The 12,790-nt window shown below is 46.2% G+C and overlaps 1 protein-coding gene across 1 annotated transcript in view; it reads right to left on the bottom strand.

Moving 5' to 3' along the window:
- FTO (FTO alpha-ketoglutarate dependent dioxygenase) overlaps window positions 1-12,790 on the bottom strand; it is a 314,012-nt gene that overhangs the window by 141,010 nt on the left and 160,212 nt on the right. The window contains exon 8 of the mRNA XM_054570344.1: window positions 5,011-5,135. Coding sequence (XP_054426319.1) covers window positions 5,011-5,135 — 125 coding nt within the window. The remainder of the gene's footprint in view (window positions 1-5,010; window positions 5,136-12,790) is intronic.

Here is a 12,790-nt window from a genome sequence, read left to right as displayed (position 1 = left end):
TTCGGGGCGACGGAAATGCTCCGGGATTGGGTGATGGCGATGGTGGGACCAGGTTGTGAATGGACCAAACGAATCATTTAATTGCAAATTTTAAAATGATTAAGTGTATGTCATAGGAAATTTTATGTGAGTTACATCTTTTTTTACAAGATTTTATTTATTTATTTATTTATTTATTTATTTTCAGAGAAAGGGGAAGGGAAGGAAGAAAGAAAAGGAGAGAAGTATCAATGTGTGAGAGAATCACAAGTGAGTTGCCTCCCGCACACGCCCCCACCCAGGGGACCTGGCCCACGGCCCAGGCGTATGACCTGACCGGAAATCACACTAGCAGCCTCTCGCTTTGTGGGATGACACCCAACCAACCGAGCTGCGCTGATCAGGGTGAATTACATCTCAATTTTAAAATACCCTAATCGCCTGGTTTTTGTCTTATTTTTTTAATTCATACCTTACTTAGCATAAATTTAAAGGCATTGTTTTAAAGTTAAAAAGCACAGTTAATTCTAAAAGAGACCCTCATCTCTCTGTATTGGCCATCACCTCAATCTCTGCTCACTCGTAAACCCCCATGGATACAAGAGAGGTGAACGCTCACCTGGGATAATGTTTAGGAGCTCTTTACTTCGATTTTAAATATCATTATTGTCTGGGTGAGGCTTGTGTTATGTAGACAGTGTAGTTCAAGATAAAGGTTTTCAACAGGACGGCAATTCTAGTCTTCAGAGACGTCTACGATTACCTCCTTTCCTCGGTGGGTTAGAGCAACTTGGCTCCACCATGCTCTCTTCCGCGGCCTCCCGCAGCCTCTTTCTAGGAACTTAGTAAATTCCCAACCCTGGACACATTCTTAAGTTGGCTGCTGAGCACATCCTCTCAGGCAGCATTTTCTACAGGGTAGGTGTACAAAACATGCAACAATGCTTGTTAAATAGAAGCATTATTGCTTCGGAAAGCAGGCATAGGCTGTGCCAGCTGCCTCTGACGAGGAATCCAGAGCTCAGTGGACTCCAGTGTCACCGGTCAGGAACCAGGACACTCAGTTCACAGGAAGCTGGGGGAGAGCTTTAAACAGATTCCTCTTACGAATGAACAGCCAGTAAACATAGAGCTCGTGACCTACCCATTGTTGGTACTCCTTAGCTTCGCTGTGATGCTTCTTTGAAGAAGCAAGCAAGCAAGGAACAAACGTATCTACTCAATTAATGGTGTGTCCTTGCTCCTTCCTCTTCCAGAAAAACAGCCAAGTTGTAGTGAAAATAAAACAGTATGCAAGAGTCACACGTGTACTCAGTATCAAAGAACACAGAATGCTCCGCAGGCAGATGTTGAAATGGATCACAAATTTTGTGCAGCATTCGCTCTAACACGTGACTGATGTACATTCTCTAAACGGAGCGAGCGGCAGAAGTGAGACGCTTGACTCCCATCCTGACACGTTCGAGGCAAGGGAAGCCCGCGCCTCTCCTCAACCGGACCACGAATGATTACTCCAGAACAAACACGCCCTCAAAATTGTCAGCAATCTAGGGAGGACGCTAGGGATTTGTGGAAGATAAACAAAGGCGCTGATTTTTACTCCATTTTATTTAGAAACACAGCTCGGGCGCCGGCCCTGAACTGTACCTTTTCTTTAGTGCACTTTTCAAATGATAATTTCCCCCACTGACACCATTAAATCTTAATCCATTCCAGCTCCTTGCATGGGTCATCGAGTCTATATGTACTGCTGTTATTTTAAAATGTTTCCCCTTGGTAGGGAGCGAGGGGGAGAAAAGATGTTGAGAGCCAGATGGGCCTCTTCACAGTTCATTTATCAAACCCAATGCGCTGGGCTCCACCCTGCTCTCACTCACTATTGCGGTTAAACTTCCATATAATTCGGTAATCATTTTCATTATCAGAGAGTGACCCGCAAGCAGCCTGTCCTGGGACAGCCCGCCCTTGCAGCTGCTCTTTCTCTGCCTTTTCCTACAGTAGACCCGAAGACCCTCCGAGTTTATTAGCTGCAGGCTGACCTTTGGGCTGCAGGGGTCGAGAAGGGGTCAGAGCAGAGGGCTCGCCCAGTTCTTGAAAAGCTATAACAAGCTGTCCATCAGGCAGAGCGGACTGTATAAACAAAGCCGGCTCTCCAGAAATTCTGGACCGCTTCTGTTAACACTTACCCTGCATTCACACAGCGGCTCCCGACGCACTGTGGAATCATTCAACCCCAGGGAAGTGAACAGACAGCCCTAATAAGCCTATTTGGAGAGGGTTGTTTATGGGATTACCAAGCTTGGCGAAGGGAACCCACGGCACTCCGACGGGCCTCTGAAATCGCAGGGTTGTGTGACACTGTGACAAACTCGGTTACCCCGAGTCATGCAGAATTGACACTTTCCTCCAGAAGCTAAATTACAGGGAACATATGCTTTCAGTTTAAGAGACTTCAGTGAGTTGTCCCCAAACAATGGCTTGGCTCCTGGCCTGACAGAGACACAAATTGTTTTTCTATTTTTTTAAATTTGTATTGAATGTACTGGGGTGACACTGGTTGATAAAATTATATAGTTTGGGGTACACAAGTCTATAATCCATCACCTGTATATTGTACTGTGTGTTCACCACCCCAGGTCAAGTCTCCTTCCAGCACCGTTTATCCCGCCTTCTTCTTTATACGCCCTTCTGCCTTCCCCCCTCTTCCCTCTGATAACCACCATAAATACTTTAAAACTAAGGCACAAGTTTCACTTCAAATTCTCCCTGATATTGCTATCACAAATGAATGTGCTGAAGAGGGGAGGTGGGAAGCCTTTATTACAGCCGACTTGGACTGAAGTTATTGCCAGCTGCGGAGTCTCGGTTGACCTAAATTTCTTGAAGTCGTACTATTCATAACGCACTCTCTAATGTGCAATAGAAGGTAATTACAGTCATCTGTATTTAACTTTCAGAGGAAAAAATTTCTATTATCTAATCTAACTGATCCCCTGATAGCTTTGATGAAAGTAAAATACTGCAACCTACTGCTTGGCCTTTGGCGAGCGCTAATTATTTTCTGTCAAAGCGCATTTTTCCTTGTGTAATTCCAAAGCGCACAACAGGCCGCTCTCTGGAACACAGGCCGCTCGGCGAGCGCGGCAGTGGGTGTTTTATAACTGTCACCACCGCGGGCCGGGCGGCGACTCCAGGCCGTGGCCGACCCCAGACGGCCCGATGCGGCTTTGATGAGGAAAAGAAAGGTGTGTGGTAACAGTCTGTTTATACGGATCATATGGATGAGTCTTTGAGCTAGGTCGTGGGATGGGAAACATCAAATGGGGGTGAAGACGGGGCGGGGGGCAGGATTAGGGCTATTTAATCCTCTGAGGACACTTTTCCTTCTGAGCTCTCCAGACAGCACCCTCTTGAAATGTTCTTTCAGGGGGTTGGTTTTCCAGGAGGCCTGCAGTGTGTCAGCGGCTCAGCTCTTTCTCCCCTCCTCCCCTCCCACGAAGGACTGGAGAAGTTTTGTTTCAGATGCTAGACGACGTCGGCTTCAGCCCTGGCTCCAGCCCCTGATTGAATTGTTAGCAGGAAGGGCCAGAGAGGCTGAGACCAGACTCCTTTTAAACAGGCCATGTCGTCAGATGATTGGGTGTATTAGGAGATCACTGTTAACAAGCCAAAGGCACTCAGCAGAAGACCTCCCTTCCCAGCATTTGGTCTCTGAGCTGCGCTGTCTCCAGAGGTGTGGGGGTGGTGGGAAGGTTTCTTTCTCTCTCCTTTTCCCATTTAATGAGAGTCACCGGGGCGGGGGCGGGGAGGATGTAAAAGGTCAAACCCAGAGAGAGAAGCCTCTTAGCTGTCCCCACCCCGATTGCGTTATTTAATAAAACGTGCATACTTTACTGACTATACACACTTACATTGTTACACAAAGAAAATTTAAAATGTAATTATTAAAATTTAAATGGCAAATGTATGACTGCAGTTGAAATTGTCACTTGCTCTGACCACACAACAGACAAGAAGGGAAGGCAAGAATATTACTGGGAATTTTAAAATGATTGTTTCAAAGCAAGTCTGAAGTTAGAGATAATACACGCATTTGAAAAAACAGCTTTCCAATGCGTGATCACAGGGGATAGCTCATACTCTGTACTACCGCCTGTCCTTGGAATGCTCATTTTCAGCCTTGTTCACACACATCTATTTTTATGATAACTGTTACTAGTAAAGCCATCAATTATTGCAAATTCTGTTGCATGAACTCATTTCGAGAATATTGTGGCTATCAATAAATGTTCCTGAGTCTCAGGCACACAGAATTTTTAAGCGTCAAGTAAGACTCAGACAACATACAGCCTAATCTTCCCGATTCCTCTCCCTCCTGCTCAGAGACAGACGATATTTCAACAATTTTCACAAACTACAGACCCGAAGGCTAGCCCTAACCCGTGGCGGAATCCGTTCCAGCCTTCCATCCATCACTTGTTTGTCAAATGAGAGCAGGATACCATGATATGTAGCATGCAAGCATCGATTCTGTAAAAAGTGACGATGTGTAGAAACTTTCTACCAGGAACAGCTTTGTAGCCACAGGGAAGTCTGTGCGCAAAGAAACTAGGCAGGGGCCAAAGTAACTCCAACCTGGTCAATTCTAAAAGGGGGTTGATAAACAGACAACTTCCAAGCAACCCACACAGCTGCCCCGCCCACATCGCCACGCTGGCCTTTTAGGCCACTGATGAAAAGGGTTCTTGGGCCTCAGGTACTTACCGGGACTTCTGCTCCAGGTGCTAACATTTATGCTAAATGTCATATTCAGGCTGAATGGCATGCCCATCCAGAGGACGCCATGGACCGTTACAATTAATGTGGGCCCCTTGGGCAGGAAAAGCTAACTTTGGCCAAAAGCATTCATAAACTGGCTTATTTATTCTCCAAGGCCCCTCAAACGAGAGGGATGAGACCAGACGCAAGGAAGGGTGGAACCAAACGCAGCCCAGGCCTCCTAGGGACAGGCACCCCCGTCACAGAACTGACCTGGCCTGCCACTCCCTCCGCAGGCTCTGGCGCGTGCTGAGCGAGCCCAGGATGGCGGTCAGCGCTTCGATCCTCTGTCCCACGGGGACGCCCTCTCTTCGAACTTCACGAATCACCGCATTTGTCTAGAAGAAATGATCCCCCAAAAGAGAAAGAAAGAGTGAAAAATAATACAAAAAAAAAGCCCATAAGCAAATCAGGACAGTAAATCAATGGCTTTTTTATTACAGCTCCCTGGCTAACAAATCAATACAGTAAATGATGGTCAAAAATGGCTGGCATATATTTTGTATTTAATCAATGTACATGGCACAAGGTAAACTCCAAAGCTCCATCGCCTTCAGTAACACACCAACATCCTACGTGTTTCTGCTCTAATTTTCTCAGTGCGCCGATGATTTTTTTCCCGGGAATTGCCTACCAAGAGCTATTATTAGAAATGATTTTCACATTCCCTTCACTGTGAGTTGTGTGTTTTGCCTTTTAAAAAAAAGCAGCTTCCAACTTTCTCTCTCCCCGTTCCCTGCCACCCAGCCATGGCTCTCTGTGCAGCCTCTCATATTTGAATCATTAGTTTCTATTTCCAGCCACGTTGGCAATGTATTTCGTTGTTCACTTATTTTCCTTGCTTTTTGCAAATCGAGATCTTGCAAAGAAAGAAGAGCACAGCAATCAAAAAGTAAGAGCACAGTAATCAAGAAGTATTATAGCTCAATGAATAAGTTGCTTTCCAGTTTTGAAAATCTATAATGTAGTTCAAATGGTATGCACAGGGCCTCTTGTGCTCTTAGACTTATAATTTGGGGGAGAATCGCTTATTCTATGGTCATGACTGGGATCCTTTAAAAACTTAGGCTCACAGATGAGCACAAAAACACTCACACCTCTACCTAGCGTGGGGAAATGCCAGAGGCTGCTCTTCCAATCAGCTGGGGTCCAGGGCACATCACAGCCCGCTCACTCTCAAAGCAGCCTTCCGTCCACTCTCCAATTTGAAATGGCCATTTCAATTTTATCTACAGCTCACCCCAGCTGCTTTTTGCATGCATGTATTATAAACATGCAAACTTAAGTGACCCTATAAAAAGTTAAAAGGGCAATGAAAAGTATCCTATTGGTACTAAAAATTGGAGTGAGCAAGGCCTTTCAGGTTTTCACTGCAGAACTTTTCATCACACGGCACTGGAGCAGCCACCTTCGGAACTTACAGATGTCGTTCTCGTGTGCAGTGAACATGGCTTCCTGGGAGCTGTTATAACCCAAGCAGTTGCTAAAAGGAATGAAATTGTCACTTTGTCTGTTCTAGTCACTCAGCGTATTCCTTATCAGAGGCCCATGCCTCCCTGCTTTACTTAAAGGGCACGCTCAGGATTGGGTTCCCGTGTAACTTGTATGAAATACCACTTCCGGCTCCCTCTACCGCATTTTGTGGAGTGCACTGAACCTCCCCACCTTGGGAGGAAGGGGCGGGAGGAGTTGTTGCTCAGCTGCCTTCCATCCACGCGCTGGCCCCTTTCCTGGAACAGCACCCAGACCCCGCGCGGGGAAGTCTTTCATTGCACGCCGTCTAAGATTAGGGGCTGTCAGCCAAAGCGTCCCGCTCTCCCCAGCATGGACATGGGCCAGGCCAGCCCAATCCTCTTCTCCAGGACTTCAGACATGGAAGTAGAATGACAAAGAATGGGAAAAAATCTGGAGGCAGTTTATCAATTTCCTTAGTTCCTGCCATGTATGGTCCTCCACGTATTCCCAGTTTCCTGAACTTTCCAAGTCCAGATCATTTTCTTTTCTTTTGATACCTCGAGTTACTCAATATTCTCTTTCATTCAAGTCCCACTTTGTTTAAATTCACTGGAATCTGCTTCTGTTGCTTACAATCAAAAAACCCTACAAAGAGATTAAGGGAGAATAGGAAGAAATGAAGACACAGAGATTACGAAGGGAAATAGTATCTCATCGAGAAAGATCCAAGATAACCTGACCAGCACTGCCCAGGACAAGCGCCCTGGCCGCTGCCTCTGGGCCCAGCAGTACATCCGCCCAGCTGGACAATCATGAGCTTCCGGGGCAACATGGTTCCAGCCTGCCAACAATGGGGGCAGGGGCGGGTGGAGCTTAGTTTTTCCAGGTTATTCTCCTGCCTGAAGCCCAGATCCGAATGGCTAACGCAGGGGCTGCAGATTCAAATAACCACAAGGGCCAGGAAGGCCGCAGGAAGGAGTTCGGCAGAGAACACCTGAGCGGAGCACATGCTCCGTCTACGACGGTGGCCACTACTCAGCAACAGCCAGCTCTGCCATCCGCCAGAGCTGGTTCAGCAGAACCAGGTACATGAATTTTCAAAACAGACATGACATGTTTTTCTTTTTGCTTGTTTGTTATTTTAATGTTGAGATTGCTGGTTTTTAAATGTTGGCAACTAATTTTTTTTAATTTTTCTAAATACCATGTGGGCCAAACTAGAAACCTCTGACAGCTGAACAGAACTCAGGCAGCTGCCAATTTGTGACCTCTGGTGTAAAAGATGTCCAGTGTCAGAGAGGTCCTGGCACCCGTGGGCACTGTAACAACTGTCCAGTATTGCTCCTCATCTGTGTTACCCGACACAATGCACTTAGAGTTGAAAGGGACCTCAAAGAACCATACAGTTTCTCACTAGGTCTGCAGGTACATGTTATATTCCCCAAATTCAAAAAATGCTTCAGGGAGAAGACAAACAACACATCAACACGGTTCCAAAGACATGGGGAAAATAAAACTATTTCTCCATTGGCCTGTATTAAAATAACTTCTTAGAAATGTCATTTAAACTACATCTGGTGCCAGATGGGTACTAGAATTATCAGGGGAATCACTTCCTGAATTATATAACTGTCCAACCACTATGTTGCGCACCTGAAACTCACATAAAAGAATACTGACTATGAACTGCAATGGAAAAGTAAAAAATAAAAATAAAACCATCATTCACCTCTTCTTCGCTTGTCACCACACTTAAATTTTGTCCAGAGGCTGCGTTTTCCATGAATAGCCTCAAAGGGGGAGAGGTCTGGAAGACAGCCAGCCCCACGAGGGCAGGGGACCCTCGCCTGCTCAGTTCCCCACTGTGTCCCCACTGCCTGCCTAAGAAACACTTGTCAGATCAGCGAATGAAGACGAAACTTGAAGAACAAGTATTGCAAAAACAAAGAGCAATGGAAGACTGTCTTCTTCTTGGGAATTGCTATTATATAAACTTCTAAGCCCCCAAAATATTGTAGATAAAGTGAGAGAGAGTCACGTCCTTTACCAAAGAGCTCTCTTCACTGCTCAGAAGGGTGCCCTACGAGGTCTTTTTAAATGACCAGGTCCCCTAGTTCAGAGCTCCCCAGATGTTAGTTGTTCTAGCACATCCTCGTAGTTCTTGCCAGATCTGTGTATGAGGCATAAACTACGTAAGAGTTTTCTTTAATTGACCCCACTTTTAAACCATAAAATAAATTCATTTCAGAAGAAAAATGCAAAACGAGTGGTGCTTGTCATAAATGAGAAGAAAACCACGGAAATAATATGTTAGAAACAAAGGTGTGTGTTTATTTCCTTTTAGGTAGCGTGTAGCGCTGGTGGAAGGCGGCCGGGGGTAGGGGGCCTGCCGCCGCTGCCTGTTTGTAAGAGAGGACACAACCGAGTGATGGAGAGCGGTACCAACCCAGCAGCCTGGAGGCCTAGGCACGTGGACTGCCGAGGATGAAGACGCGCTAAGAGGGAAGGGCTTTCTCACGGTGCGGTCCTCGCTCGCGGTGGGCACAGCCCTGGAGCGCCCCCTAGCCTCTCCGCGGGTAAGGCCCGCGGTCCGCATCCCGCTCTGGATGCACTGTCCTGTTACAATGGTCATTAAACTCTTCACGGATAAACCTCTTTTCTCTCCAGATGCATCCTTACACAGAATTCTGCATAAAAAGCTGGGGCAGTTCTCTTTGAGGCTGGTACAGGGCACCTAGAGGATCTCCCTTTGTCAAGAGGCATCTCTGCAAAACCCCAAGGAATTGTGACACGCAACTTGCCAGCTCCAACCCAAGGGCATTTAAAATAGGATGCAAGCTTTTGAAAGTTTAGGCCTTGTTAGTGGGAACACAAAATACTGCCATTCTGATAAGTGGTTTGGCAGTTTCTTACAAAAGTTACACAGTCACTTAACGTGGGACCCAGAAGTCCCATTTTTAGGGACTTATCTAAAGAAATTAAAAACTTAGGCTCACACAAAAATATGTACACAAATGTTTACAGGATCTTTATTCATAACTGCCAAAAATTGAAAACAACTGAAATACCCCTCAAAGGGTAAATGGACAAACTCACTGTGGTACACCCATACAACGGACTACTTACTGCTCAGCAGTAACAAGGGACAAGTCAGGGATCTATGCAACCCCTTGGATGACTATCAAAGGCTTCACGCTGAGTGAAAGGGGCCACTCTCGAAAGGTTAAACCCCGAATGGCCCCATTTGTCTCACATTCTGGGAAAAGGCAAATTATAGAAATGGAGAGAAAACCAGCGCTTGCCAAACGGTTAGGTTGGGATGAGTGTTATTGCAAAGAAGCTGCGTGAGGGAATTTCTGGGATGACGGAGAGGTTCTGTTTCTGACCGCGGCGGTGGCTGCAGGACTTTATCCACATGTTAAAACTCATGAACTGTACGTCCCAAAACAGTCTGACTGCATGAAAATTCTATACACTTTATTTTTTAAATTCATTTTCATCACATTTTTAGGACAAGAAGGAATGTAGAGAACACATTTACATACAAATACATCGAATAACTAAATAGTAAAAAACAGGGAGAAATATATCTGGATGACTAAACAAATTCCCTTACAAAATGAATTTTTTTTAAATATTGGAAGAAGAATGGGTGAACTTAGATTGGGTGTTCAGACCCTATAATATAGTATTTCATAAAATTAAGAGTGAAAAGCAGTCGCTGCCCAAAGGGAAATTTCAGAGTATCAAAGAGCATTCTTTTTACATGTATTAACAGTGAAAGTTTTCTCCCTAATACAGCGTTGGTTCCTCAAGGGTCGACTTTGTACAGGAAATGTGAATAGGCCATTTTCCCATCAGTAGTAACGCAGAACCGTCTTCAAACAAGTACCAGTTTTTAAACAGTATCCTATTACCAAAAACACATTCTTCTACTTCTCCCCTCAAAATATAGGGAAAGTAAACCACGGACTTAGGACTCCTGCTCTGGAGGTTGCATTTCATCTCATTGTAATTCCTTTTCAACAGAAATCGATGGAAACGCCAGCCTATCGGGGAAAGACTTGAGAATATTCTTCTGGGGGCTGGCTGCTCGAATCCCAGCTGTCGCCTCCCGGCTGCGGGCCGCTTACACAGCGGCAGCGTGGAGATGGCACCGGAGCCCGCCCACAGGTACTTGCGGGGGTGCTCGCCCAGCGCAGACGCCCCATGATCACTGCTGTTGAGTTTCACTCCGAACCCCTGCACCAACCTCGTGCGACAGGGAGCTATTTTAACAAAAGGATTCCTGAAAGTGTCTGCTACTTTAAATGAAAAACTTCAAAAGGAAATCAGGCAACCGCTGAGCAGTCAGGGCCATGAAGGGCCTCCGCCAGGAGCCAGAGGTATATCCCTCCGCAAATCCCCAGGGGTCATAAATCTGTATCCGTGGAGGGGGTTGATTTTTACAGTCGGCCCTGCTTTGGCGTGATGCTTCTCCGAGCAGACACCTCTCTCACGGGGGCCCCCACACTTGTCCTGTCCGTCTTTGTTTCCTGTGGGTCCCTCACTCTAGGTCCCTCAACTGAGGCTACCCCAGAGCTACCCTCTTGGTTCTCCTCTCCTCCCTTCTGCTGCTCTCTCTCTGGACAACCTGCCCCTCCAATGGCTTTAGGGGACCCTATGGACTAATGGCACCTACACGCCTCCCTTTATCTTTATACTGACTCTCCACTGAGCTCTGGCCCCATACAGCCAAGGACTGGCTCTCTCTCCCCACACATCTACCTCGAACATGGCGTCTCTACTGGCCCATACTTGAATGGCCAATTTTTGCTCTCTCATCTCTTTCTTTCCTCTTGGTTAACCAGCTTCATCTCCGTGTTTCCCCCGAGTGGCAGATAACGTCAAGGTCAATGCCGTCTTCCACGCCAGACCCCCAGGAATCACCCCAGCCTCCTCCCGTCCCCCTCCTGCACCCCCAAGACTCGAACGTGAAGTCCTGCCTCTCCCCTCCGTTCAGTGGCACACACTTATCTCCCCCGCCCGTCCCTGCCACAGGCTGTGTTCGGGCCACCTCCATTGCGGACCATAACGTGGCGTCCAAACCAGTGTCCCTGTGCCAACCTCACCCCTTTGCTGAGGTGTTCTCCTAGAAGAATGATCTTTTAAAGGTTCGAGTCTGAGCATGTTTATTCCTTTCCAATTCAAGGTCAGCGCTACAGACAGCAACGGTTTTAAGCTGCCTTCATGGAGACCTGGCGTTTCCAGGAAGAACGTTGGGGACAAGGAAGCCTCAGAATTCCCTGCACCTGGGGCATCTCTGTTCCCGCGAACTTCAGTTACTGGCATTTGAGGGATCCCCGAGTAAGAATAATCTTGTGAAAAGGCTGAATTCCTTAACCTGACCCAAAAAACTTTTCTTAAACTAGGTCCTGGCTTCTTAAATTTTATCTCCTGCCATTGTCTATTCCATATAACACTAATTGCAGTTCCCTGAAAATACATGGCTGTCCAGTGCTATAAATTCACCAGTCCTTGTACCTGGCTACCAGGAATCTACCAGTAACTACAAATTCTTTGACAACCATCTCAAGCACCGCATCTTCTGGGGCGTCTCCATGAAGCACAACCCTGCAGTAAATGGAGAGCTGGTCAGCCCTTCCAAAGTGCCACCCAAACCATACCCTCTCCCACCACACCTATTTACCCATGAGATGTGGCCTCCTCCAGAGTGAAGGCTCTACTAGGACAGATAGGGCCCAGAGCCGTTTTCTCCTATTACCCTCCACAGTGCCTGGGATGGCACCGGGTCATGAATGTAGCTCCGGAGAGAAGCTTGTTGAATAGGCGAAGCCCAGTGATAAGGCAGAGTGTGGCTGGTGAGTAAGATGAGCAATCAAGCCAGGGAGCATATTCAAGATCAAAAACAACGTGTGAAGCAGGCTTTGGTTTTGAGTCAAACCATTCCTGAAGATAGGTCTAAAAAAAAAAATTGGAAACACTATTTTTTAAGTACTAGCCATCAAGAAAAATATAAGCAATCCTGAGGTGACTTCTTAGAAGGGCAATATCTATTTGGAGGGCTGTGTCTAAAAATGGATAGTTTTACTACACTATGATAACACTTAATTTATGCAGACCATTCTTTTGAGCCAAAGAAAGAAGTCTCTCTCCACTTCAGTCGAGAAAGCTACTTTGAACTCTGGCAACCCACAGCATTCGAAGGACCTCTAGGAATCCCCCAGCGTTTTTCATTTCTCCTGGCTCAAAACTGTATGTATAAAACCAAGGTGTTAAAAAAAAAAAAAAAAAAAAGCCACAACCAGAGTAGGGAGTGGAGGGCAGAGATATAGACTGGGAATGAGAAAAGAAAAACCAAAATTCTTAGGCCTAATGTTGACATCTTTCTGGAAAAGTTCTAAATGTATTCAATTACAACTGAGCAATGCACCGAATTCTTGTTGGAGACATTTTTACGCTAAGCAACTTTCAGTATGTCCTCATTCTAGGGCACCACCAAAAACGCACGTGACATATGTGCAGTTTGCAGGATTTG

This window comes from Pteronotus mesoamericanus, unplaced genomic scaffold, assembly GCF_021234165.1.
Source record: "Pteronotus mesoamericanus isolate MK-2021 breed Mesoamerican mustached bat unplaced genomic scaffold, CSHL_Meso_final contig_202, whole genome shotgun sequence".
In the NCBI taxonomy this organism is placed as follows: Eukaryota; Metazoa; Chordata; class Mammalia; order Chiroptera; family Mormoopidae; genus Pteronotus; species Pteronotus mesoamericanus.
This window is presented reverse-complemented; position numbering and strand designations above follow the sequence as displayed.